Below are 27,607 nucleotides of genomic sequence, written 5' to 3'. Positions count from 1 at the left end.
AAAACGAATACTATAGTATATTTAATTGTTATAATATACTTGATTTTTATCACATTTTTAACAATACTTTATTAATTTTGTAAAAGCAAATTAATTTATATTATTATTGCCCAAGCTTAGTAAAGTTTAGGAATTTTGAAACAGAATTATTTATTATCTTATAAATATACATAAGTATGCAATTGTTTATACTTAAAAAATTAATATACATATAATATACGCACAATATTGTTATTATAAAAAATAATAAAGAATTATTTTTTATATTTTTGTATTGCAAACTGCCATATGATAAAAATACAGTATTTTTATCAAAATTAATGTGATAATCTATTGTGATTTTAAATAGAATTGCTAGATTAAAATTCTAAAGTTTCTCATCGCAGAGGCTCCGAAAATGTTCACGGAGTATTAGAAGTTTAGAAAGAGTAAGTTGGTGGCCGGTCAGAGCGTCGTTCCCGCCAATGTTGTGACCACTCCTTTTCTGTAATGGTTGCCTTGCATACCCACGCCGTAACCACGCCTTTTTTGTAATGGTTGCCTTTCCCGCTAACGTCATGACTACGCCTTTTTCATAATGGTTGCTACCTACAGAGCTCGCTAGAGATTGGCTCATTTGGACCAATCAAATAAATTAAATTTTATTTTAGTTTTGAAAGGATCCGCTACGAGTCCGCTGCTGTAGCTTCAACGGTCTGTAGTACAAGTCCATAAGACTGCTGTCTAATAAAACAGAAAGTTATCTAGCCGCATGGGCAAGTTTCCGAAGCTACCTTGTATTATTTTTTCTTATAATAAAAATAATACATATATATTCATATAGTACGAATTAACGAGCTATCGAATATGATCAGACAGTCGAAGGTATCAGTAGCATATTTATATAATAAATCAAACATATTTTAGAATATTTTATATTTTATTTATCATTTTGTTCACTTTGAATTTAATTGTAAATGAGATTAAAATTTTTATTTATAAATATATATTAATATTCGATTAAAGTTATTTTTTCTAACGAACTATTTAGGATATATGATTCAGAATTAATTATTAAATGAAAAAGAGCATATAGAAGACAGTTGTTCAAAGAGAGTTTTATTTAATCTGCATATATTTATTTATCATTTTGATAAAATTTTTTACGACGCGTATATCAGAGTTGTGTATTACCCGATAGAGAAACCTCTGTTTTACACCATTTCTATTGCCAACGGAACTTCCTACACTTGAATCGAAATAGTCTGTTATGTATTTAGATAAAATGGAGATAAGAGAAGAATCGGAATACTACGTATACATAATAAGAGAGTAACAAATGAAGAACGCAAATACATTAATTTACTTCCCTGCAGCAAGACACATGTGCCACTAGAAATTCTTCACTTATAACTGTGAGTCTGAATTTAATTATTATCATTTCATTTCTCTGACTTTTTTAATTAATTTGAATTAATCAATATTTATACGTAACTAGAACGTTATGTGGCATTATTTTCCTTTTCTTTGCCGAAAGAATTATTGTTCGAACTTGCATAATAACTATAGTTGATGTAGTAATGTTTCATCGCCAATAATAATTAATAGTTTGAATGAGTGGCATCTTTAAGTTGTTTATATCAATATAAAGATATAACGTCACAAGTAAAAATATGGAATATAATTAAAACGTAGTATTGACTATACTTGAATGTGAATTTCTTAATAAGACAACACAATTTAAAATCTCATGGTACAAACTTTATTGTTACCTAACCTATAAGTGAACTGATGCAAGTTTTAAAGAAATTATTTGACATGTTTGTACTTTGATTGGTATGGTTTTACTTATACATTATTGTACATCCGAATAATACTGTTAATATTTTACAAGATCTTAAATTAAAGTACATTAAAAGAAAGAAAGAGAGAGAGATTAAAACATTTGAACTCATTTGTTGCATTGTTACACATACATCATTGTTATCTGTTGCAGGAAAAGACATAATTTTGCAAATTACGTGGTTTTTTTTTATTTATAATTGCTGTTGGGGATTAATCTAGCAGTATTGATTAGGTATGGATTCTAATCAATCTGAAAATCCTACAGGTGAGAAAATTATTTTGAAAAATAAAGAACTTTTATTCAAGTTGGATGAACCTGTTACTACTGCATTAAGTATAAATCCAATGGCTAATGTTGATGAGGAAGACAGTCTGTCTTTTATTGTGCTTGGTGCAGATTCAGTGGAGGCTCAAGCTTCCTTGTTAGCTTCTTATGTTGATATCCAACAGAAAAGCATGGCAATTGTATGTACATTGTAATTTAATTTTACTTTATAATTAATTGGAAATAAAAATATTTTTAAAATATAAAAAATACTTTGCTTTGTAGGACTATACTTCAATGGTGTCATCATTGAGCATAGCTGAAATGCAAAGTAGATTAACAGAAATGTTGCAGGAAAATGTAAAATTAAAGGAAACTTTGAGACAAAATAATGAGTCAATGAAGCAACAGTTTAATACTTTAGCAATGTGGCAAGATGAAGTGACAAAGGTTCATAACAATCATAAACAAAAGTTTGCAGAAACTAAAGACTTGATAAATCATCTTAAAAAAGAAAATGCAGAATTGAAAACTAAACTCTGGCTGTCACAACATAGTGATGATATAGGATATAAGGTATGTAACTAAAAATATATATTTGCACTAAATGATATACATTATTTTACTATTAATTAAATTTTTTTTTTAGGCAATTAATACCATTTCGAACTCTGATATCCTTAGTACTGTCAGTCCCGCGGAATTTGAGCAGAACATGCCTGAACTTACAGACGCGGTATCCAAGATAGCAGTTGAAAAATGTAAAGAATATATAACATCTCTAATGTCCGAATCGTTTGTTGATAAAGACATACAGTCATTGCTACAATCCAAAATGGAAAAAGAAATTGAGTCGGCAATGAAATCGTTAAATACAGATATCAATTATGTAAAATCCGATAATTCTATTGAACATTTATCTTATCTATTGAATATTTATACGGAAAAATGTTGTGCAAAGGATGAAGAAAATGCTCGTTTAAAAGCATTTATTAATCTACTTGAACAGAAGTTAAAATGTGTATGTTTAAAAAAATAATTTACTGAAGTATTTCAGATAATTAAATAAAAAAATTAAATTAAAATTTCTTTTAACTTTTGCAGGTTTTAACTCCTGTTGAATTAAACTTTGATTTATCGGAGACGTCTAATTTAAATCGTCAGAAGTTTGTACAAAATGTGAAGCAGTATAACGACATACTGCAAGAATTAACGAAATGTTTTACGATACAGATAGAACGCTTTGCTTTAATAGAAAAAGATTTAAAGCAAATTACAGATGCTCTTAAATTTGACGATGATACGTCTGTAACGCTACAGCATAAAGAAAAACTATATAAATGTTACAAACAATTAGCTCAAGAGCAAATAGAAATTATTACAGATAGACAAACATTAATAAAGTCTCAAAATCAATTCCAAAAAATATTCTCCGATTATAATTCAATTCTATATGAATTGGAAATAACAATTAACGAAAATTCAAAATTAAATGTTTTAAAGGATACTAGCACTCGCGAAAATTTACAAGTGTTAGAGCAGATTAAACGCGAGCAGCAATTATTAGAAGAAGAAAAAAAAACTTTTGAACAAGAGAAAAAGAACTTAGAAAAAGAAAAAAAAGTTTTCGATGATCAGAAAAAAAATTTTGAAACGGAACGTGCGTTATTGCATAACGATAGAAAACTTTTAGAACAAGAAACCATCACTTTACAAACAGAAAGAATGTCTCTCGACCATCAAAGTCAATTATATGAAGATTGCGAAAAAGATTTGCAGAACGAGAAAAAAGTATTGCAAGTTCGTTATGAACAATTGGTGAGCGAGACAAATGATCTGCGGCAGAAACTCGATCAAAAAACTATTGAATTACAAAAAACTATGAAACAACTTGCTCAAAGTGTACGTGAATTTTTTCCTAACTTAATTACGTTTTAAATTTCACTAATTTTATAATATTGTTACAGGCAGAAGAAATACAATTGTTAAGATCACAGTTATTGATCTATGAAGAAGACTTTCGACATGAGAAAAAATTGGCAGATGCGTTATTAGAAGAAAAAAACTCATTGAGCATAGAATTGCAAAAACAAATAGATTTTAATAAACAATTACAAAACTCTAGTGATATTAACGCTTTCAGTGATAAATCGAAACAAACGTCTGAAGATTCAGTAAGTTTAATTTTATTAATCTATGACATTTTTATCTAAAAATAAAAATGACCATTTCTTGCTTTTTATTATTACTAGAACGATGACAAATACGACGAACATGCAAGGAATGCTAATGCCACTGTACGAAAAATGCGGCCAAATTATCGAAAGATATATTTTCGTTTATTCCAAGCAAAATAATGAATAATTTATATTGATTTAAATACTTAAATGTATTTTTTAATTAGTACAAACAAGCATATAAGTTTTATTTTTATCATACTGCTTTTATAGTTATGCAATCGTATACAACGTTTACGGCTTATACATGATATAGTTAGCATTGCCAAAATAAGTACCTTAATTTGAAACTTTCTCTTTGCTTCTTCAAGAATATAATTACGCTTTTTATTATACTATTATTAATTAGATATTCACATAATGTATTGCTCAATAGATCATATATTTTTGTACGTATAAATATGATAGTAGTTGCTTGGATACTTAACTATTCTTAAAAAAAAAACCGTGATTATTATATTTAACTATTTTTTATTATCAATTTAAATCAACTATATCAGTTAACTACACGTTAGTTAAAAATAATTGTTTTATGAGGTTTAAATTATGTCTAACATATATTAACTTAATTACAGACAAGTGCTCCAACATGTCCAAAATGTGCAACGTCCTTTTGGTCAGTAAGAGACTTAATGGCACATGTTCAAAGATGTCTAGATTCATAATCAAAAATAATTAAGTATGTATTTAAATTTAAAACTACTAAAACATAACAGTATATTCTTATACGAGAAAAGCGGATTTTATCATATATAAATTAATACAGTATCTGTTTTTTATATTTTAAAATTAATTGTATAAAATTCTTTTTAATGTAAAAACATAGTTTTAAATAGTGGACAGTTTCTAATGATAATAACAGGAGCAAAATTCTAACAGATACTTTTAGAATTAACATAAAAATTTTGCTTATTTTACTTTCAACTGTAATTATGTTGTGTGACATGCAATTTTCAAAGGGGAATATAGAAATAATTATTTTAAGTTTGAAGTATTATTATTTGTAATTAGTAAAAACAGTTCAAAAAATTTTTTTTTATTGTTTCTACTTATTACCAATTATCTCTATTTTACTATTCGGTATAATTTAGAAAACTGTGCCAAATGTAGATTTAAAGAAATATTTTTAACGAAAGACATTACAATGATAAGAATAAACTTTTAGTCATACATATGTATATAGTTGTATGTATGTACATACGTACATCACACTCAGTATCTGTATGTAATTACCTACGTAACAATGTTGCAATAAATAATTTCGAAAACGTATTCTATGAAACTATTGAATAATAAACTATTTTTGCAAGGTCTCTCCATGACAAATCTATTTAATTCTATCTGCCTGATGATGGATACATGTACACCAGGCACGTTTCGCTCAAATATGTTTATCCTGGATCCACTACAAGCACACTTAAGAGAAAATATCCATGTCCATAGACTCATTTATTTCTATTGCGTCTGCGGAACGCGTTCGCGTCCAGGCGATAACAAAGACGAGGCTGGATGATACGACTCGGACCATGGCCACTGTAACTTCGTTCCAAGCAGAGAGCCCAACTCGGAATCACGGCTTTCACACGTACCGATATAGAGGCTCGTTCGTGTGAAGCCAGCGCTTCGGATGCCGTCGGATAGAAGAAAAGGCCAGAGCTATACGCTATCTGTCCTATTCTTTCGCGGCGTCGCCGGCAATTGCAGCTTCTCGGTAACATCGCCGAGTTATAAGATGAGAGCAGACATATAAATTTAACAGTAAAATAAATATTTTATAATTTAATAATGTTTGACTTGTCGTTAAGTCGTACTACTTACACCTTAAAAATCTCTGACCATACACAGTTTGTAGCTCGGACTTCGTACTACTTAATTTTAAGTCAAACATTATTAAATTATAATATATTTATTTTACTGTTAAATTTATATGTCTGCTCTCATCTTATAACTTGACGATGTTACCGAGAAGCGGATCTGCGATAACTGCCGGCGACGCCGCGAAAGAGTAGGACAGACAGCGTATAGCTCTGGCCTTTTCTTTTATCCGACGGCAACCTAAACGCTGGCTTCACACAGACGAGCCTCTGTATCCGTACGCGTGGAAGCTGCGATTCCGAGTTGGGCTCTCTGGTTCCAAGTCCCTCGCAGCGATAAGAGGGGGAGAAACAAAAAAAGGTGATGCCTGGCCTTGGTTGGAGAACTCGCGGTCAACGATTCTTTCCCGCGTGCCAGTCGGAGAAGACGTATGTCTTTTTGCGCTGCGATCACTGCATGCGTTCATCGTCCTGCTACCTTTTCGCAAATCGGTCGGAGCCGATCGCAAAGAGACATGCACCACGACGAAGACGACGACAACGGTGGCGGCGACGACGACAACGATGATGATGACGAGCACTCTCAAGGCAGGCTAGTCGCTCGTTCTCAAAAATTCTTTATAGCCGGCCAGCGAACACCCATTTGATGTACTCGTGGAGATTCCCTGTCAAGCTGCTGATTTCTTCGAGAAACAACCCATAAAAGATGTCTTCGCAGATATCTTCTGAGTTACAATATGTTTAAAAAGGCAATTATTTTTTTTAATAATTAAACAATATTTTAAAAGTATATATCTATTATAGAATATTTATAATTTATTGATTGAGTTCCAGATTGGAAACTGGAACTGGAGTTTTCTTGCTAAATACGTGGGAATAAATCCAAATTCTTATTTTATTTTTGAAACTCTAGCGATTTAATTTGAAATGTTTATTGATTTAGTTTGTGAATTAAAAAAAAATATAGATTTTTACGGAAAAAAAAAAAAAAAAAATACTAATCGAATTCTTGTTGCAGAGACAATTAATAGTACTGGGAACAATTACGCGTTAACGAGTAACGTTGACGACCAACAGTGCGGTCTTTAAACACCTTCTAATTTACATTCCCACGGTGATGGAAAGGTGCAGCACGCGTTCGTTAATTAAGGTGACGAGCGGAAATGCGGGCTCCAGCAGCATCTTTACTGGTGCAGCATCCAAGGGAATCGATAATATCTTCGTAGCTGGAAAATATGCTTAAAACTTTTTCCTTATGAGACCGGTTGATCAAGGTTTAATTAAACCCTTTCCTTTGAGGTAACTAATTTTTTTATTAACATATAAGAAAAATATTAGTAACAAAAAGTCGAACGTATCTCTACGAATTTTCTCTCATAGAATGCATTTTAAATGTGACAGTAAGAAATTAAATGTCTTTTTTAGAATCGTCCAACATCAAAATTGTTATTTATTATAACAAGTATTTCTTTATTACAATGTGTGCGAGAATTTTAATTCGATTATGTAATTCCATGTTCTTTCAGCAATTCGGCATACTCTACTAAAACGTGACCGTGGCAAACTCATGGATGGGTCATTCTACCTGGCCTAATTTTTAACGCAATACAAAGGCACTGAACCGGTTATGACTTTTCATAAAATTCTTTTTTAAAGGCACGAAAAACCAACAGATCCAGCTGGTTCTGAGATTAATGAGGTATAAAAGTATTGTGCAACTTTATTTCGAAGGAATTAATACTACCATATTAAAAATTATAAGACTTTTATTTTTTTTCTATTTCTAAATGTTCTTTAGACGTGAAAACGACACATAGAATTTCAAGTATTGCAATTTTCAGATTGATGGTCATTATCATCCCCTTAACGTAAATGGCTCTCCTAATAAATCCAACAAAATACGATCTGGCGACTGAAAAGCGTCTTCCTAGAATCCAATAAAACGTCACTGAGAAATCTTCACGTACGATTAAATGTATTCTAAGTGTTTGCTAACGGCTCATTTTTCTCGCGTGAATCTCGCAAGAACGGTAAGTTTTATTTGCTTATAGTCTTATACCATGAGTGATCTAATTGAAACTAAGATATGCGCATTTTTATTTCAACGATTCTCGGCATTTTTGTCTACTGAACTTTTGCGAAATACCAATAACACCAAAGCCACCGTTAATTAACAACATTTTCAGGTACTTTTGCGAGGTAAAGGCGGCTGCATCTTCTGCCTTATCGTCTCTGAAAGAACTCAGTATTTCGAGGGAGAAGATAATTGAAGGTATTGACATCATTCGTGACAAATAAAGTCCAAAGAATATCTGCGAAAATTATCAGTGCGAAATCGCCACGAAGGCCATGATTATGTTCCCGCCTCGGATTTTACGAGGATCACGTCCTCGGCACCTCCTCGCGCGCATCGCGGAATCCCGCGGTTTCGCGAAAACACTCGGCATTGGCATTCCCCGTTTGCGGCTCTTTGTGCTCCTCCTCGTTCAGAATATCGTATCGCGTTTCTTCCTCACTCGTTTCCTCGCTTATTCGCGCGTGTGTTAAACCGCAGGTAGCCGGGACACACCTGTGCACGTGTTGGTGCGTACCTCGGGTACTGTGAGAAAACGCGCCGGGATCGTTCGCGTATATAAAGCCCGCTGTACTCGAAATGGAATCAGTCTCCGATATGTTGCGTCCATTGCATTTCGTAAGTGATCCACATGGTTTTTCTCTCATCTCCGACTTCGATGCGAAAGTCTTGAAAAACGAAACTTTTTTTGTTCTGTATTTTGTATTTTTACGGTAAACCTGTCACATTCGCGTCGTACGCGTACTCCTTCTCGGCGGCACGAAACGTCAGTCTCGGATCTGATTAAATTGTTTGATTAGCTAAATTAGCGTAATTCTCATCCGAGACTATAAGCTTTTCAGCAATCCTTCCGACAAGCCAGTGGCCGGGATTATAAATATAACTACTCGAATATAAGCTGCGAAAGTTATGTAGAAAACTTAAATTAACGTTGGATTGTCATCGAAATACATAAATTAAAATTGTATTATACTATTATATTAGAAATAGCTTTTTAGAAAAAAGATGATCTTATATTTTAATAGTCAGTAAAGCTCGTTTATAAATACTACTTTGTCGCAAGTCGCATCCGGCGGAAGCGGCTGACAAATCTCTAGTTGATCAAACGTTTTTGAAGTGCATTGAAGAGAATCGCGATAGTATTTCGTAGAATAGTATATCAGTTTCCTTCGAAAAATCAGAAAGATTTTTTTTCTATCAAGGCAATAATAAAGAATCGTATATTGATTTTAGATACTCCTCGCGGCGTTCGCCTTCTTCGCGTTCGCCGGTGCTGTGGAAAATCCAGAAGCTGTGGAAAATGTACAGAGTGAGATCGAACCGCAACCGAATGCGAACACCAATGATCTAGATACAGATGCCACGTACTGGGGGTGAGCTACGAATCAGTTTAATTTCTGTGTCGTGAACATTGGGTTTACCTTCGAAAATTAATCGCGGAATCCGCGAAGCTCGTTTATCCTTTCAGGGAATTTTTACAATCCAGGTATAAATTATAATAAAAGTGACAAGGTGCTTAATTGAAACGCAAGTGGTTGCCGCACTTCAAAGTGTGAATATCAAAATTCGTCATGTGTCGCTGCGAAGTGAGGAAAAAAAAAAAAAGGAAAACGTTGAATGAATTCATATTTCTTAATGCGATAGTCGTGTATCCATTGCAATCGCTGCGAAGCTATCGTCTTTCTCGCGGAACTGGCAATTTCACATTCGCGTGATGAGTACCTTCGTTAAAATTATCAGGCGAGATTGGGCTGTCGCGCAATAAAGGCAGTCCTGTCCTGCCTGAATATATCGAGGCCGGTACTTGCGCGGTAATTTTTAACGACCGAGAGCTGTCCATACACTTGTAATATCTTTGTTTAGAGTTGGGACGCGTCGTCGGGATTGCTTGTAACAACGAGCATCAAACGGCGATCACGTATCCCATGGTAATCGGGGCTTACTCAACCGCGATTATAGAATACTTCGCGCGTACTTTGTATGCGGCTCGCTCACTTACAGCAGTTACGTCTCGTTCGTAAAGATGACGGTCGCGAGACATTCGGGGAAAAACAAAAAAAAAACATATTACGCTTTTGTGGTGCATCATTTCCTAATTCGTATTCACCGCATCCCTCTTCTGACCGCGCATGAATCACACTCGACGCATGTAATTTTGTCGCGTGTATACTCTAACTAGTGGTACATAAATGACGCATTACGACGAGCAATTAACGCTAAAGAAAACCGCAATGGTCAATTTGCAATAATTTAACGTGCCATATGTATCTCGTTAATTTTCTTTAAGTAAGACATGGAAATTTACATGTTAAATGGAAAACTGTTCGTTTGACTGATAGATTTATGAACAATTTCAGGTATGGACGACCGTACAGATATAATTACGGCGGCTGGGGCGGAAGAGGATACGGCGGTTGGGGAGGATGGGGAGGTTTTGGTGGTTGGGGGGGTGGTTGGGGTGGCAGAGGAGGAGGAGGATACTGGGGCGGTCGAGGCTGGGGTGGACGAGGATATGGCGGCTGGGGAGGATACTGGGGTTGAAGGGTTCCTGTTCTCTCTTCCCGTGTAATACTTTATCCCTATGAACGTAGCCTTTGGCCCTTCGTATGAATTTTCTCTAAGATACGTGAAGCTCTTCGGTAGCTTCGTTAGTTTCGTAAGTTTTCATTGAAATCTTAATTGTACACGTTTAATATAGAAAAAAAATTGTGAAAAACTTGTGTCACTTTATTTCCTATCGTTATCTTTATTTGTCGACTTGTAATAGAACTTTGTTATATTTTTTTTACTCATTTAACGCACTCGATAATGAGACGGTAGTTAATATGTCATCGGATAAATAAAGTAGACTTGTGGGTGGAATAAAGAAACGCGGGATGTAAAAAACTGTAATTATTATTAATCGTAATAATATGATTATTGACAATGACGCGACTATGTGCACATTAAAACACCTTATCTGTATCTTACAAGATCAGCTTTCTTACACTATATACAATAACTAAATATCATATTACTCATTTGTATTATATAATAAAATTATCTATATATTTATATTTATATATATATATATATATGTTCATATTTATATATTTATATAATTCTATATGTATATATACATATATAACTTATATATATATATATAGATACATATATAATATTAAAATCATCGTTATTTGTTATTAGAGTAATTATTATTTCAATATATATATATATATATACGCATGTAAGAAACGATTAAAAATTAACCAAATATTTATTCTTTATAATTCTGTACAATATAGGCTCTTAAAATTCTGCTTATCACTGAAAAAATGTACAATGCGATATATGTAAGGTATGAAGGTATGTCTGGAAAAATCCTCTCGCTCGCGAAACGTTTGAACCGATTCGGTGCGCGTGTCGGCTCGTTGATCGATGATTCAACCGCGATCGATGATCGTGCACGACACGCGACGGATGAACCGTAGAGAAAAACTCGCTTTCGCGATCGATGAGAATTTCAGAGCGGCGGCGAGCGCGCAAAGATCGCCGACGCGCTAAACAATACTTCATTTAATTTGATTTCTTTTGCGCTGCATAACAAGAAAATAAAGAGTTATGATAATAAAGAATTGGGACGAAACGGTATCGCCAGACTCTCCTTCTCTCTGTTTCTCTCTTTCTTTCACTCTTGCATACATGCAACTCTTCATTCATTCATGGATTTTTTCTGTTTCATTCTTACTCTCTCGCTCTCACTTTCTCACTCTCTTTTGCGTTTTTTTTCATAGAATCGCAAGATCGCAGCAAAAAACCATTTTATTTCTTTAGCTCAACGTGTTCAACTAAGTATGCAGTGTATACCTGGAAAATGCTGTCTGGGTCCAATTGAAAGTTATCGGCTCGTTAAAATTGACCTTTTTTTTAATACATGCATTTATATGTATAATCTTTTCTTCGAACGTGTAATGAAAAAAATAATTCTTGCCAAAGATTTAGAAAACATTGCAAAATAATTTTGTTTGAAAAATTAATTTTTCTGCTTTCTCTTCTTATCTATTTGTAATTATTTTTACTTTCAGAAAACCCCAAAAGTTTGTGAATTAATAATAAGTTATGTTACATTGCTTCTCTACAGAAAAAGTTGATTAATGATTTTTGTTAGAAAAGCTGTCGAAAGTCTTTCGACGCGATCAAGCATTTTTATATTTTTTTTTCTTTTGTAGTTTTGAATACGCTCGCATCCAAGAAAGAGAGCAACTGAAAATCATCTGGAAGATAAAATCCGTACGGTAACACAGCCGTTATATAAGCTTCATACCAATTACAGATTCCGGTCTTATGTGATATACGAGTATATACAATTTCTTATCTTGCGCGTCGCGTTACAATTGAAGAGCAAGAAAACAAGAGTAGGAAACCGTTCTCTGACCAGAGAGTTAATGATTTCGTTATCGATACATTCGTCATGTTTTTTCCATTCAATTTTTATCTCGACGTCCGTACTTCTCTCAATTTTTGTTCAATCTACACTAAAGAGTAATTTTTCCTTTTATTTTTATTAAAAATTTGGTTTTTAACGGTTCCCAGCATAATTTTTCTGTACTCTACAATTGATAATGTGCAGAGATGAAGGATCTTTTTACGGACGTCGTAACAATTGCACGTTTAATAAAGGATTAGCAATCGGTTAAGATCTTCCATCGGCGCGCACGACTGAACTGATAAAGAACGTAAAACAATCTCAATTTCGCTTATTGCGCGTTATTACAAACGCAACCCCCGATTGCACGCAATCGACTTTCAGTCATCGCTAATTTTCCTCGTCACGTCACACGCCCTTAATTGCTTGTCAATTCCAATATCCTTTTTTCGATACTTTTACATACCAGTACTTTGAGATACAGTAACAAAAAAAAAAAAAAAAAAAAAAAAACGTATGATAGACAAATAAATAAATACAATTACAAAGAACGTCTTGAAGATACTTAAAAGATTTTACATTTTCTTTTAGAAACACATCTCTCTACGTCTTTTGCACGTACTCTTATCATCACGATGCACTTTTGTAAAATGTAACCCGATATGTTACTGTAGTAGTTCTTTAAATTTCCTAACAACATAATAAGTTACTTAAAAGAATAAAATAAAAAATAAAAAAAAAAAAGGAAACGCATTTCGCTTCGAAACATACAACGCGCATAGAAACGATGATCTCTTTATCCTCTCAAAAAATGTCTTTATCCTTAAACGTATTTTATATTCCATTCTTAGACACATATTGTAATTTAATGTAGTATTTTAGAATTAATAGTTATGTAACATTGGTGGTATTAAAATGCAGTGACAAGTAGAAAACGAAGGATTATCCACGACGGGTGACCCTTGCAGGAATCTTCTTTCCCGAAGAGTAAAGTTGATAACGGTGACGAAGATACGTCGCTCCTCGGTCTCGTACGAATCATATACGCAAAACAATATTTCTTTTTTCCCCTTTTCATATCCGCAATTCGGTCTTTCACAGTTCTTTTCCCCCCCCTTTTTTTTTTCTTTTTTAAATATTGATACAAAACATGGCACGCCGCTTCATCAACCATGAGTATTTTATACGCATAACTCTTGTTACCTAAGTGGCGAGATTAAAATGATACTTCTTAATACAAAAAAAAAAAAAAAAGAAATACATAATAATAGAGTAATAGAGTGCAGTATGTATTAATTAGGACGATACTAAATAGAAGGAAAGAAAAGAGATCGGAAAATCATTTAAGAACCATTTTTGGAAAGCCAGAGAAAACTACGTAATGAATAAATAGTGCCTTACACATTGATCATCATAAATAAATATACGCAGCAGGGCTACAACGTGAAAAGGGATAAAATAGATAATCATGACAATTAATAATGACGCGTTAGATCCTATAAAAAAAAAAAAAACTATGTAACAAATCGCGCGACAGACGCATACGCAATATATATGTATATATATATTTATATATAACGTGTAAAAAAATATAATAAAAAAATATCTTCAAATTACGCGTCTAACTTTGCGATCGTGCGTGCGGATTGCACAGCGTGAAGCGAAAACAAGATGAAAGAAAGGAAGAAAAATAAAAAGAAAATTACGGGTGATTTTTGAGAGCAAAAATTATACGTCATAGATTCTTGCGGAATTTAATCGTCAGAGAAAATGCAGGAAGATGCATGCAAATTTTATTTGTCAAATCGCGAAAAAATAAATCTCCTCCCCTCTTTTTTTCTTTTTTTTTTCTTTTCCTTTCAAACATCGACGGATATGCCTGTGTGTCCAGAACAAAAAAATATATTAATGGGAAAATTTGTTTAAAAATTTAAAAAAAAAAAAAAAAAGAAAGAAAGAATGCGTATCCCTTTTCGCATTTAATGTTTCACGGTCGACTGGTATACGCTCTCCTTGCCACATCGTAGTCGATATCGCTTGAAATATTGTATGTAGTATTGTGGTTTATTAAAATTCGTAATAACTAGCATTTAAAAATCACGACCTAAGTGGTGATTTGAGAAATATGCTTCTTGTACAAGGTATTTTACGTCGCTGCCGCGATACCGCATTAAGGTGTCGATCGTTGCGTCCGAGCATGAGCTTCATTTTTTTAGGATTTCGTGCTGAAATACAATGCACTGATTATCCTATAAAGTTCACACCTGATTATTATATTGCTTTGAAGTCACATCGACGAGCATAAGAAAATTTTTTGAGCGTGGCACGTCGACAAACGCTAAAAAAAGATTTAGCTTGGTATTTCAGATTATTTCCGTAGGCTTAAGTAACAATTATTTGTACATTAAATGAAAATGACAGTGACACAAGTAATCGATCTGTAAGCGTAATCTTCTTAAAATCTCTTTAAAAAAGATTTTAAATCTTTAAAAGACCTTTAGAAGAGAGCTTGTAACTGTAAAAACAGGAAAAAAAAATCGTATTATCAGTATCATACAGCTACATCGTGTTTCATTCTAACTGAAATTAATTGATTGAACGAATGAAGAAAATAAGCGCGCGAAAATATGCACACGTGAGAGACAGTAATTACACAATAATAGCGCAACGAGGAGACACCTTAATGTGGCCCGTCAATACATTCGACGAAATGCACGTGTTCTTTTAATATTTGCAGTAAATTTTGGGCACTTTGTGAAATTTCACTTCACCCTCAGATCATTTACAATAATCAATAATTTATATTACACTCTTACAACGTTTCTACCGAGTCTCTGTCTCAGTACTGAACAATATACACCTTCTATATTTTGTATGTGTAACGTGAGTGTAGTGAACATGTTCAGCGAATATATCTTACGTATACGCGAGCACGACAAGGTGGTGCGATGCCATGCACGTGTACGTAGTACACCCGCGCACGCAGAAAATCGTCTAAGAATCACTAAATTATCGTATTATACAATTATCATTAATTATCACCTAACTTGGCATCCTTGCGGGAGCGGTGCGGGCGGACACCCTGGCGAGTTGTGATTCGCGGACTGAGGCAGCAATGGAATATCGTCCTCTTTGGAAGATTGCTTCTCCATACACAGCAGCTGTTGCTCCTTCTGCTCAGGTTTCGTCTCGGTGACGGGGATGACGACGTCGGTGGCGGACAGGCGTTCCGTCGCTGCTGCCGCCGTCGTCGTTTTCTCCTGCTCGGCGGCGCCGATCGGCAGCGGCGCCGTCGAGTTCACTAACGTTACCATCGTCGTTGCACTACTGTTACCACTACCACCATCGTCGTCCACACTCGCGCTACTCGCTACCACCGGATCCTTCAGTTCGTAGCCTTCCTGACAGCGCGTCAGTTTTAACCGAATCGGCGTCACCTTCGCCGAACGGATATTCCTGAGGGCGGGAGCGCCTGCGTTCGGGTCAGTTGGCTGTTTCTCGTCGACGCCGCCCTCCATCGAGTAAACTCCGGTCTCCTCCTTAACAGGTTCAGGCGGTGGCGGACCCACTCGACTGTCCTTACTGTTCGACGATGCCTGTTGTTGATTGTCGTCCTCGTCGCCGGCTGCAGGTGCGTTATTCGGTGCGTCGTTCGTCGCCGACGGGTTGGTACTGGCCGCTGGCTTGCCCAGCCGTATGATCAGCTTGGGGGGCGCGGCACCACCCTCTAGGATTTGCACCCGTGCCTCCTTCTTGCTGGACTGTCGCTTCTTCCGCTTACCGTTTTTGTCGCGTTTGTTCTTCGTCTTTTCATCGTTGTCAAAACCCGCCATAATCATTTTGCGGAACTTCATGCTCTCGCGACGAAGCTCTTCCATGCTAGGCGTGCTCGGGATGCTGCTCAAACGTTTCTTCGGTGGTCTTATTCTGCTACGATCGTCCTGCGCATTACCCATTTCCTGTCCACCGATTATACTATTGCCGATCTTAATCTTCAGCTTAGGCGGCCCGGCGCTGTTCGTCACCGTTGTGGCGGTCGGTCTGGTTTGCCTGCCTCTTCTACGATCGCTGATTGTACCGATAAGACCGCGCTTTCTATCAGAACTGCTTTCTTCTTCGCCCGCTATCACATCAAGGAAGCCACTGCTGCCATTACCGCTACCTCCACGTTCCTTCCGTCGTTTCTTTTCCATATTTGCGTCGACGACCGCTTTATAATCTTCGCGAGTCGGTATGCTCGTCATTGAGGCCACAGCTTTAGGTATAGTGATAACAGTACGATTTAGATTAATAGGTGGAATGATGATGGGCGCGGAAGTAACGCTACCGCACGCAGGATCGTCCATGTTCATATCCTGCGAACAATATTGACGCAACAGCTCCTTCTTTCGCATGCGACGTAAATTCGATGGGCCTGAAGCAACGGATACGCTGGCTGTAGCCGGAGTAATAATCACAGGTGCCTGCTGAGCCAAAGATGGTACTGGCGACGGCGTATAATTTGCGTCGAGAAATGGGCCTTTGATTTTTACTTTCAGCTGATTTCTTGAATCGGTTAAGGAAACTTTATTAGCATCGAAACTGGAAGCGGACGTTGGATCTATCGCTGAAGAATCGCCAAAGCCCGGTTTCGAGCACGATTCCTCGAAACCGGCGCTCGCGAGCTGCTGTTGTTTGCCGGCGGTCTTCTTCAGCACGCAGCAATCCTCGTGCAATAAATCGTCAAGTTCCGGCAAGTTCGAATCCGTGCCTACGTTCGCGGTAAAGCTGCCTAACAAATGATTGCCGTACGGTTGATCGTGGACCAACGAGCTCACCTGATCAACGGTCGAGTTGTACGTCCGCATGTCCACGGGACCAGGTAATAACGGCATACAGTCAGCAAATTGATGGCTGGTGCTCGATTCAGATTTAGCTATGGCGGCTTGATGGTCATGATGCGCAGCTGCTGGCGATGCGAGTTTCTTATCGTCGGCATATTTCTTTACAGCGTGCAGCGTTGGACTAGACAGATGAGACTGAATGCTACCATCGTTCGTCATGCCACTGAGAGGCTCGCTCGTACGGTTCTTCTCGTTGACATCGGTAGACTTCTTGCGCTCGCGCATCGTTCTTAAATCCGCTATGTTAGTCTCATTCGCCGAATCTTCATCCGAGTCAAAATCATACACGGTGCCGACCAGCTTGTTCTGAATAGAGTCATCGTTGTGCAGCGCGTTCGACATTGGTATCATAGTAATCGATGCATTCTGGTTACTCCTACCACGTCCCCGTCCTCGGCCTCGACCACGACCGCGATAACTTGAATGCTGAGATCCTTTAGAGTTCCTGCTGCGACCGCGTGAGCTCGGTGCGGGTTTCGTAGCTTCCTGACGCGGTGATTTCCCAGGCGATTTACCTTGCAAAGACGTAACTCTGGCGGACGTTCTCGTCGGTTTTGACGGCGATTTTTTGCCAGACGGCGCGCTCTTGTTGTCTGCACTAAGCACCTCTGTTACGTTCTCCACGGCAGTTTCATTGTTGACTTGCGTCTCCACGATGGTATTAAGGAAGATCGCCGGCACGGCAGGCGAGTTAACCGGCTGCGAGAGTAAAGTCGGCGGGTGCGCTGACGCTGGTGGTACTTCCGAGGACGGTGGCTGTGTTGAAGGTTGTTGTTGCTGTTGCGGTGGCTGCTGCTGTGACACTGGTGGAGTTATCGGCGCCGGCGGCGGCGTGGTTACTTTCGTCGGCGATACCATGGCCGCGGTGAGGGCCATGTTATGCGACGACGAGGTAAACGCAGCGGTGCACGGTGACGCTCCGATGTTGAGCGACTCCTCGAGCGATTTCGGCACATGTGGCAGCATAGACTGCGGCGTCGGAAACGGCGCACCAAAGGGCGGCGGGAACGGCGACGGATACGGCAACGGGGCAGCACACGATTGCGACGGGAACAGCGAAACTGCTCCTCCACCGAAAGAACTAGTCTCCGAATACGTATGATACGGCGCCGGGTCGATCGTCGGATAAGATATCGGAGGTACGGTTTTGTAGGGTGGAATAGCCGCATGCTCTTCTGCAGACGACGCAGATGTGATGGACGATGACGTAGATCGTCTCGAAGGTAGAACTTGACTTTCGGCCCATCGCGTGTCTGGTCGACCGTTGAGCTCGTTGTACGGAGAGCTGCCTTGCGTGTAATCCTGCCTCATATCCGACGAGACATCCTCTTTATCTAACACGCGGTCCATCTCGCTACCTTGATCGTCTTCCGAGTTAGGCAAACTGATTAGATGACGGTTCACCATCTCCATAGGCGTGATCTCGTCAACAATTTGCGCCGGAATTGGCGCACTAGCTGCCGCCATCTGTTGATCCATCATTGCGAGAGATTGCACGCGAGATTGCTCTTGTACCACGGCATGCTGTGCCTCGAGATGCTGCTGTACTCGTTCCATCGAATGTGTCTGCTGCAGCTGCAGATATTGATCTTGCATATTAAGCTGAAGATGCGCGACAAGAACTGCATCAGGATTCGTCGTAGGATCTGGCATAACGGCGGCAATATCGTTCGAAAATTGATGAGCAGTGGTGGTTGCAGCGACGTAACGATGATTCTGGTTGTCGATTAACGTGTTCAAGTGTTGCACATCGGTCGGATTGAAATTCTCGATACTCGGTGGCACCCATCTCTCATCCGCCTCTGCTCTATCAAGTTTTGCACGCTCTACTACCGTCACTTTGGCCGTTTCGCGCTCTTCGTTTCCGTACATGTAATGCTCGTTGTTGCTATTGCTCGAATAACAAGGCTTTCTTTTATCCTCTACAGTATGATTCTTGCATGTGAGATCCTCGGATATCTGTGCAGATTCCGAACCGCTATTGCTCTTAACTTCGACCGGCTGTACGATTGGTTGCTGCTCTGGTTGTTCCTGCTCCTCCACTTTCTCCTGAAGTGGTTTCTCTGTCGGTTTTTCAACAGGATGAAAAGGTGGCTCTTCTTTTTTCGGAAGTTCCTCTTCTGTCGGAGCGGATTCTAACTCAAATTGACTAGAATTCGACTTCTTTGATAATTCCATCCGCAATTTCTCCACCAAATGCAACGTTTCTCGCGCGCTGTCTTCTTTCGAGTCTTCTTTAAACCAAAGCTCGTTGTTAAAAGAGAACGAGAGCGGTGCTGCTCCTCGCTCTTCATCACGTGGCATGCTAAAGCCGTCGTCATTTACCATATCATCAGTCAACATAACCTGATCGAAGTCGAACAGCTCCGACACGCTAGGATCCTTACTGCCGTGTTGCGGAGAGAAAATAGAGCGACTTCCGCATTTTCTTCTCTTCTGCTGACCTTCTTTCTCGGACACGTTTTCCCATCTAGTAGCAAACATGTCAACTGGGACATAAGTTTTTACATTGACATTATCATTTAATTCTTTAGTGACATCGCCAATGGTAATTATTTCTACAGCAGCCTGGGTCTCATTCTCGAGCTTCCGCTCTGTTCTCTTCTTTCGATCGGTAAGTTTTTCCGTCGTATTCTCAACATTCTTCTTTACGTCTTCTTTTTCCGATTTCATGGTACTTAATACTTCCTCATTCATATGATTCTTAATATTTTCATTTTTGATAATCTCCTTTGCGACAGATGCCGTCACTTTTACATCTTTATTCTCCTCGTTACATTTTTCTTGTTGAATGGCAATTCTAGTTCTTGACAGTTTATCAAGATGCTCCCGTTTTTCAAGAAGCTTGTCTAGTCCTCTCGATGATTTCTTTGGACTGTCTCGTTCCGCCCTTCGTTGCTTCATCTCTTCTTCCAATGTATTAATTGCATTTTTGTTACTAGTTTTCTTAATCTTTTTGTCATCTGTTTTAAGAATATTTTCAGTCGCTTTCGGAGGTTCCACGTGTTCTGGAACATTTTTAATACTAATAGTATCATGTTTATCTTTTTCGGTTTCCTTGATTATTTTCTCCGTTAATTTCTTCTCCACTTTCTTGAGCGGTGACGTCTCCTTGTTGCTCTTCTCCTCCTTTGCGGTAATCTCGCTTGGTTTTCGTTTGCGAGTCTCTGACTTCGCTCTGGACACTGTTCCGCCGTTGTCCTCCTTACCTCTGAGAGTAGGTTGTTGCTGATGAGTCTGCTTAATCGATTGGTTGGATTTCTTGGTAGACTTGGCCCCAGATATATTTCGTAACCCATCATTATTTCTAGAGCCACCGAGTACACGTTGTTCAGCTGGTTGCAGGGATTTTTTGATTGAGTCTCTTTGATCGGTTTTTTTAGACTGCTGCTGCTGCTGCTGCTGTTGTTGTTGTTGAGCCTGTTGCTGCTCCTTAGGTACTGCGGTTCTACCTGATTCTTCTCTCTCAGTAAGCGGCGGCTGAAACTCTGGTCCATGCCGCCCGTCGGAAGTTTTAAGCTTCTTATCAGGCAGCTTCTTGAGTTTCCGCCCCGCGATAGTTCTCTTCTCGGACTCGACCGGTTCATCCGTGATTTTATTAATTGTTTGCCGTTTATTCGTAATTCTGTTCTTTATCTGATTACCGTTATCACTTTCGGAGGACGTAGTATTAGTAGTAGTTGAAGAAGAAGCCGGTTCTTTAGCAATGTTCGACATTTTTTGCATGGGACTTTTAGCCACATCAGAATCACTGCTGCTTTCTGAAGAGCTGCTACCGCTGCTGCTATCGCTACTGCTGCTCTCGCTATTGCTGCTCTCAGGCACCTGTTTCTTTCCTCGTCTTTCCTTCAACAGTAATTCCTCTTTTCTTGGAGGCAGCTCCTCCTTTTTGGGCGATTCCTCCTTCTTAATTTCTTTCTTCTTGCCGCCGTCCAGTATTTCCTTCTTTGGTTTCCCTTCCGCGGTTTCAACTTCCGATTGAGCAGTTTTCGTACCCATGCCGCTCTTAATATGCTCTGCGGCTTTCTTTGCAGCTTGTCGTTGTGGCACGTAAGCAAGGATCTCAGTACCGTCGCCAAATTCTTTGTCAAAATCGTAAACGTCGTTATTTTTGGCGTCCTTTGGCGCTTTATGGTCGCGCTGCTTTTTGCCAGACGGTTTTTCCTTAATCGGTTTTAAAGGTTCTCCAGGCGATTTCACGAATTCTACAGATTCATTTACGGTGTTTTCTTTCTTATTTTGTGTTCGCTGCATAATTTCCGATGCCTTTTTGGCCGCTTGCCGCTGCGGAACTATCAAAGCAGATGGTATGTATTCCTTCTTCTTGGAGTTCTTCACGTTCTCCTTGTTCTTTGTGGGCTCATCCTGATAATCTGATCTTGTGCCATCCTTACATGTAAAGTTTTTCTGTGAATTTTTCGATATATCCGCTGCTGAAAACTCTTTTACCGCTGCTTTCGTGATAAGTACGGCTGAGTGAGAATGATGCTCCTGAGAATCTGAATCAGTATCTGAATATATAGCAGAAGCTACTGATGGACCAAGACGAGAGCCGGCGTTAGTGCTTAGTGGCAACAATTCGTCGCTTTCACTGTCGGTACTGCCGAGTTCCATATGCTGCAGGGAACGCGATCTGTTCACCATCTCTAGCTTATCACTTTCACTACTGTCACGTAATTTAACTCGTGATCTATCCGGCACGTTCTTCTTTGTTTTTCGTCTAGCCGGAGTCTTCTTCGATACTGCATTTCCTTCATCTTCCGAGGTCGATGCGCTTTCAACCTTCAGAGTCTTAGGTTTGTTCGTACATTTGCCAGTCGTTTTTCTTTCAGTCTTCACCGCGTCTGTTTCACTACTACTCATGGACGATAAGTCACTACCGTACAAGCTCTTCCCTCTAACCGAACCATTAAAGTAAGGTTTCTTATTAGACGCGCCATTGAAGTCTGGTTGCACTTTCTTCTCGTCATTAGATGCTGGGGTGGGCGATTCAACCTTGATTCGAGCGAGTATTGTATTAAAGTCATGTGTGTGATCCTCGGCATCGGTATGAGAATAAAGACGATCGTATATCGAAGGTCCATGATTGGCTTCGACGATGGCGGCAGCCGTTGTTGGAGACAGTGGTGGTCCGGCCATTAACATTGCCTGTTTGTGAAAAGTTTGTTCGCGCAATTTGAGGAATGAACGACAAAGTTTTTCGCGACGACCGACCATGTAGCACAAATTTCGTACGCGTTCTAAATCTTGTCGCAGTTGAACAAACGTACGCATTTTTTCTACGTCAGCCGCTTGACCTTGAGCGCGTGCTCCTGCGCTTGATAATTCACCGCAACGAGGAGCTAACAATGGTTTATTATGACCGGCCTAAAAAATAATATACATGCCAATTAGAAACCGTATTCAATCTGATATCTATAAATTTATATATTTCACTTACTCGTCTTTTTAGTTTCCAATAGTTATATATGTATATAATGCTATCAGGATCTATATCCAATTGCTGGGAGGTAATATCCTTTATACTAACATGCTTATCAAATTCTGCTTCAATTTCTTGCAGCCTAATGTAGAAACAACATTTTAATATGCTTATTTTTAAGAATACAATTTTATAAATTATTTTTTTATAAAAAAAATATTTAAGTAATTAATATATATAGTATAAATAATTTATTAAAAAGTTTCTTTATATGTAATTAATATATAAAATCTTTAATTGGGTTATTAAAAAATTTAATTAACAAATTTCAAAACTTAAAATGTAGCTAATATAGCTACAATTCAGTATATTTTAATAATTACCTATAATACAGAAAAATTATGCTACATACTTAGCTGCGCGTGCTTGATTTTTTTCTTCAGAAGTCATGTCTTTTCGTTTCCGTCGTCTGGATTCACCATCCTCGGAATCTGATCCACCTTTTCCACTACTTCCTACGCTACCGCCGACGCCGGCTTTGTCTTTTGTATTTGTTCTACTGTGCTTTTGACAATACGACTAAAAACACGAAATTATCAGATTGATTTATTATAATCGCGAAACAGAAATTTCAATTAAATTTTGAATCACGTATGAGAGCTTACCCTTAATTTCACACCGTCATCTGCCATTTCGTCCTCAATAATAGCCTTCATTTCTAAACCATATTTAAAAGCACACGTAACGTGATACGCCGTTTTACATGTTTTTATACTGCATTGGATGCAAGCACCCACACGTTCGCGGCATAAAACGCAAATTAAGGCCCATCGACTTTGCTGCAATTCGTTATTATACTCAATTAATTTGTATTCAGAATTACAGTAAAGAAAATATCAATTAAATAGTTCAGAAAGAAATATTCCAATAATTAATATAAATTTAAATAATAACAAAAATAACATAGATCTCAATAATTATAAGATTGTTATTTACCGGAATACTGGATATCTTTGTAATTGGTTCCATTCTCTCTACACAACCTATACTAACTTCGGGAATCCAAAGTGCACAGGAGACGTGAGCCCATTTTTGACCGCTCCGTGTGCACTTCATTGCACCTCCCTTATTAGGGCATAATACACAATCGGGTCTTTGACTTAACGAACAAGTTCTACACAACCAGGAGCCATCGGGTATCGAAGTAATACCGTAACAAGCTTGATGTACACATATGTTGCAACAATCACAAAATACCATTTCGTTACCCTCCTCGGAGTCCGGCTATTATAAAAATTGTTCACGTATGTTAAAAATATAGAAAATACAACATAAATTCAATTGTGCACTCGTAAAAAGTGAATGATAAATTATTTACATATATTCTGATTATATAAAAATTTTTAATTACTTACCGATCTGCAAACATCACAAATGACATTTTCGTCGTATTCAATCCCAAGTCCTTCTTCATTCTTCACGATTGTTTGAATCCTTTCCCAACATCGTACTTCCAATTCTTCTATGATACGTTCCAACTGCGATTCCGTAACTGGCGGTTGTCCAGCCTAGATTGTTTTCAATAATATTTTTATACATAAATACTATGTATGTAAAAAAAAAAAAAATTAATTAATAAAAGCAGTGATATAATCGTTGATTGCAAAGAATGATACATATTTATCACTAAACGTTTAATAATTGTAACTTAAAGTTTGAACTTTTAATTTTGTTAAATAGAAATATATGTTAATTGATAAGAATTAAATTAAAATTTTGTATTTTATCTTTTTCACAATATAATTTTATGTAATATATGTGTACCTTATATGTTCTTTTAATTGAAAAAAAATATTATAGAGTTTATATAGATTCATTATACACAAATTAAAAATTAATTTTTAAAAAACGTTACTTAATTTAATATAATTATAAATAGGTAACTCTACCTGTGCTCGTTCACCATTGAATACTTCCAACCACGCAATATCAGTATCATCGAGGTCGTAAGCACAGGCTTTTTCTGCTCTTGCTGGAGTAGTACTTAAATGATGATCTTCCGAGTTAAAATAATCATCACGAGTTATTCTTATTAATTTTTTAGGCCTGCAAAACATCGAATAATTTTGTTACAAAATATCACCCCATGATTTTGTAGTTTCTAACAATCAAAATATTTCACATGGTACAAAATGCACATTATACACTCACAATTTGAATTCAGCTTGTAACTTCAAAGGAGATGTCTGCGTAACAATAACCGTTGGTTCAGGAAGTGAATCTGGATTAACGGGTACTTGAACGCCTCTTTCCCATTCCTGTTTCCACTGATCAGTTATAACCCAATATTCGTTTGGACTCAATGGTTCACTGTCCGGCAATTTCATAGCGCTGATCAGGTCTTTACGAAATAATTCCGCTGGTGCTTCCGCGGACGATCGATTGTATATACTGGGAATCTTGATGTCACTGACAGATCGGGCGGTCCAGGGTGCCCCCCCTTGGCTGGATGACGCCATCGTTTCCTCTTCTTCTGAGGGCCCCATGGTCGCTGCCAGTGCCGATGAACCAGTGGCAGCTGGGCCCAATCTACATTTGCGCCTTTTAACAGCGCCCGGACAAGACGCCAGATCATTGTCGTTTCTATGCCTCTTGCCTCGTTGTGCCATTCTACTATGCCAAATAAGCTAGTGATACGTGGCACATGCAGGTGAACTGTGTACACCCTGAAATAATAATTGCACAATTTTTTAGCACCTCTTTTACTCCTTCAATACATAATTTTTCTTAAATATTATATAAAAATATACTTACTACATAGTTATCCATATATTTATTATCTGGAAAGCAGATTATCTTCAAAACTGAAACATAAAAATAGAGTGTTTTACTTAAATACGAGATATTTTACAAATTGATAAGAAAATTGTATTACAAGCAACAAGAATAATTATGTTTATAAGTTACAACTGGCATAAGTTTTCAATTTAATAAATGACAATCATTTAAGATACAGATAATCAATTAAAACAGTTTAAAAAAAATTCTAAAAAAATAATAAAAAGTTGAACTAATTTGTACTATTAATAATTAAAATCTAAAGCAATTTACAATTTTATCAAATTATTATTAAGTAACTTTGCTTGTGTTCTACACTATTATTTAAATTCTTTATTAACATCTTAGAGACCCTGCTTTCATTTAACACTTCAGATTTTGTATATTTTATAAGAGAACATTCTAAATTTACACGTATATGTACAATTTAACTAATTAAAAGAAAGAAAATCAAAATAAATTTAAGGAAAACACAATTAAAATCATGTATAGGAATGTCAAAAAAGAAAAAAAAAAGAAAAAAAAAACTTAAAGCGATACGGAATGATACATATACATGTTCATTGTGACATATAAAAGCTTCTTTAGCCCAAATAGACAAAAAACAACAAACAGGTGCTTTGTACAAGTATGCTGAAGTAAGAAAGCATTTGAATGAACGTTAATATTTATGAAAACAGCACTGAAAGAATGAAGAAAATGCCACAATGAACGCTTTACGGGCACAATGATCTGTCACGAGAAATAAAAAAAGTACAGGTGTAGTTCCACAAATGTCGGCCTCGAAGGTAAATATACAAATCGCTCGCGTGTACAGAGCTTGACATGTAGATGCTACGGCGGTTCACTGTACAACGAGCGAGAAAGCGGGCGAGAGAGCAACGATTCGGCGTGATAGGCGCGAGTACGCGTGTAAGGGTTAAGGACGACAACAGTCTAGCGACGATGACGGAAGTCGCGCAAGATGGGATTTGGAATCGCGCCGAGGCAACGAGCGACAAACGCGGAGCAACGTCGGCATGAGCAACCCGCGGCATCCGCGACGGCACGGCACAGCGGCGTTTTTCCAATGCGCGCGACACCACTAACGTGACGCGTCGTCGTCGTCGGCTGTAAACACACGGGGGCCGAAGACCCCAAGATTAGCGGGTTTCGGGCCGTCTTCGCGAGCGATCTGGGCCTATCCTCGATGCGCGCGGGGGGACGGAAAAGAGGTTATAAAAAACGCGAGGCAGTTCGTTCGCGAAGTGGATGCGCGTGTCCCCGGCGGTCGCGGGGCGCGACGGCCGTCGTTCCTCGCGTGGCGCACCGCGACGCGCGGGTGTCGCGAACGGCGCGACTCGGGGACGCGATGGATGACGGGTCGCGAAATCCGTCAGACAGGCGGCCCGGGGAGATCGCGCATATCCGCGGGGCGACCCATGTAAACATTGGAGACGCAGGCGAGAAGAGAACGGAGCGCCCGTGGATCGCGCTCTCGCTTCGCTTCGGCTCGCCTCGGCGTTTTTAACGGGGCAACACATTCACACTCACTGCACGTGTCGACGGTCGAGCGGGCCGCGGGCGGCGTTAAATCTCATTGTACACACACGGGAGATGTCGGCGGGCACGGTGATGCAATTGCGTACGGCTTACGAGAATGCTCACGGCTCCATTACGTTGCTGCTGGTGCTGGTGCTGGTGCTCCTGCTGCTGCTGCTGCTGCTGCCCGACAACATTGACAATACAGATGGCAGCAGCTTCGCGCGCACTCCACCACAAGTCTCCCCCGCGCGCACACATACACACACACTCGGCAAGACCATTAAATACCTTATTATTGATCTATTAGCCGGATATATTTCC

The 27,607-nt window shown here is 38.2% G+C and overlaps 3 protein-coding genes across 7 annotated transcripts; 2 read left to right on the top strand and 1 right to left on the bottom strand.

Moving 5' to 3' along the window:
- The first annotated feature begins 4 nt into the window (after positions 1–4).
- LOC139112519 (optineurin) lies at positions 5–5,896 on the top strand. Of its 4 annotated transcripts, none has more exons than XM_070673570.1 (10): positions 5–864; positions 1,260–1,394; positions 1,976–2,289; positions 2,375–2,665; positions 2,739–3,110; positions 3,194–3,991; positions 4,057–4,263; positions 4,342–4,386; positions 4,902–5,005; positions 5,637–5,896. In XM_070673570.1, the coding sequence occupies exons 3-9, from the start codon at positions 2,059–2,061 to the stop codon at positions 4,989–4,991; spliced, it is 2,034 nt and encodes a 677-aa protein (XP_070529671.1). In that variant the 5' UTR covers positions 5–864; positions 1,260–1,394; positions 1,976–2,058; the 3' UTR covers positions 4,992–5,005; positions 5,637–5,896. The 4 variants fall into 4 exon arrangements, with proteins under 4 accessions (XP_070529671.1, XP_070529673.1, XP_070529670.1 ...); XM_070673572.1 differs by lacking the exon at positions 5,637–5,896 and having other exon boundaries at positions 1,976–2,056; positions 2,131–2,289; positions 4,902–5,598; XM_070673569.1 differs by lacking the exon at positions 5,637–5,896 and having other exon boundaries at positions 4,902–5,598.
- A 2,544-nt stretch (positions 5,897–8,440) lies between these two features.
- On the top strand, positions 8,441–10,930 carry LOC139112527 (heterogeneous nuclear ribonucleoprotein A0-like). Its single transcript, XM_070673581.1, has 3 exons — positions 8,441–8,832; positions 9,448–9,587; positions 10,572–10,930. The coding sequence occupies exons 1-3, from the start codon at positions 8,794–8,796 to the stop codon at positions 10,753–10,755; spliced, it is 363 nt and encodes a 120-aa protein (XP_070529682.1). The 5' UTR covers positions 8,441–8,793; the 3' UTR covers positions 10,756–10,930.
- Positions 10,931–11,091: 161 nt separating this feature from the next.
- Rno (PHD finger protein rhinoceros) lies at positions 11,092–27,546 on the bottom strand. Of its 2 annotated transcripts, none has more exons than XM_070673556.1 (10): positions 27,296–27,546; positions 25,739–25,788; positions 25,136–25,650; positions 24,874–25,030; positions 24,340–24,492; positions 23,921–24,208; positions 23,590–23,763; positions 23,337–23,503; positions 22,943–23,066; positions 11,092–22,869 (listed from the first exon to the last, which is right to left on the bottom strand). In XM_070673556.1, exons 3-10 carry the CDS (start codon positions 25,591–25,593, stop codon positions 15,658–15,660), a joined length of 8,733 nt encoding a protein of 2,910 aa, XP_070529657.1. In that variant the 5' UTR covers positions 25,594–25,650; positions 25,739–25,788; positions 27,296–27,546; the 3' UTR covers positions 11,092–15,657. The 2 variants fall into 2 exon arrangements, with proteins under 2 accessions (XP_070529657.1, XP_070529658.1); XM_070673557.1 differs by having other exon boundaries at positions 27,398–27,538.
- Between the last annotated feature and the right edge of the window lie 61 nt (positions 27,547–27,607).

Source organism: Cardiocondyla obscurior, linkage group LG29 (assembly GCF_019399895.1).
Source record: "Cardiocondyla obscurior isolate alpha-2009 linkage group LG29, Cobs3.1, whole genome shotgun sequence".
Taxonomy (NCBI): domain Eukaryota; kingdom Metazoa; phylum Arthropoda; class Insecta; order Hymenoptera; family Formicidae; genus Cardiocondyla; species Cardiocondyla obscurior.
This window is presented reverse-complemented; position numbering and strand designations above follow the sequence as displayed.

Coding starts and splice junctions, on each gene's coding strand:
- Rno (XM_070673556.1), bottom strand. CDS start 25,593: ATGGCACAACGAGGCAAGAGGCATAGAAACGACAATGATCTGGCGTCT. Junction 23,764..23,920: donor CAAAGATATCCAGTATTCCG/GTAAATAACAAT, acceptor AACGAATTGCAG/CAAAGTCGATGGGCCTTAAT. Junction 23,504..23,589: donor ATGACGGTGTGAAATTAAGG/GTAAGCTCTCAT, acceptor TCGTGTTTTTAG/TCGTATTGTCAAAAGCACAG.
- LOC139112527 (XM_070673581.1), top strand. CDS start 8,794: ATGGAATCAGTCTCCGATATGTTGCGTCCATTGCATTTC. Junction 8,833..9,447: donor TGTTGCGTCCATTGCATTTC/GTAAGTGATCCA, acceptor TATTGATTTTAG/ATACTCCTCGCGGCGTTCGC. Junction 9,588..10,571: donor ACAGATGCCACGTACTGGGG/GTGAGCTACGAA, acceptor GAACAATTTCAG/GTATGGACGACCGTACAGAT.
- LOC139112519 (XM_070673570.1), top strand. CDS start 2,059: ATGGATTCTAATCAATCTGAAAATCCTACAGGTGAGAAAATTATTTTG. Junction 3,992..4,056: donor TGAAACAACTTGCTCAAAGT/GTACGTGAATTT, acceptor ATATTGTTACAG/GCAGAAGAAATACAATTGTT. Junction 4,387..4,901: donor CAAGGAATGCTAATGCCACT/GTACGAAAAATG, acceptor ACTTAATTACAG/ACAAGTGCTCCAACATGTCC.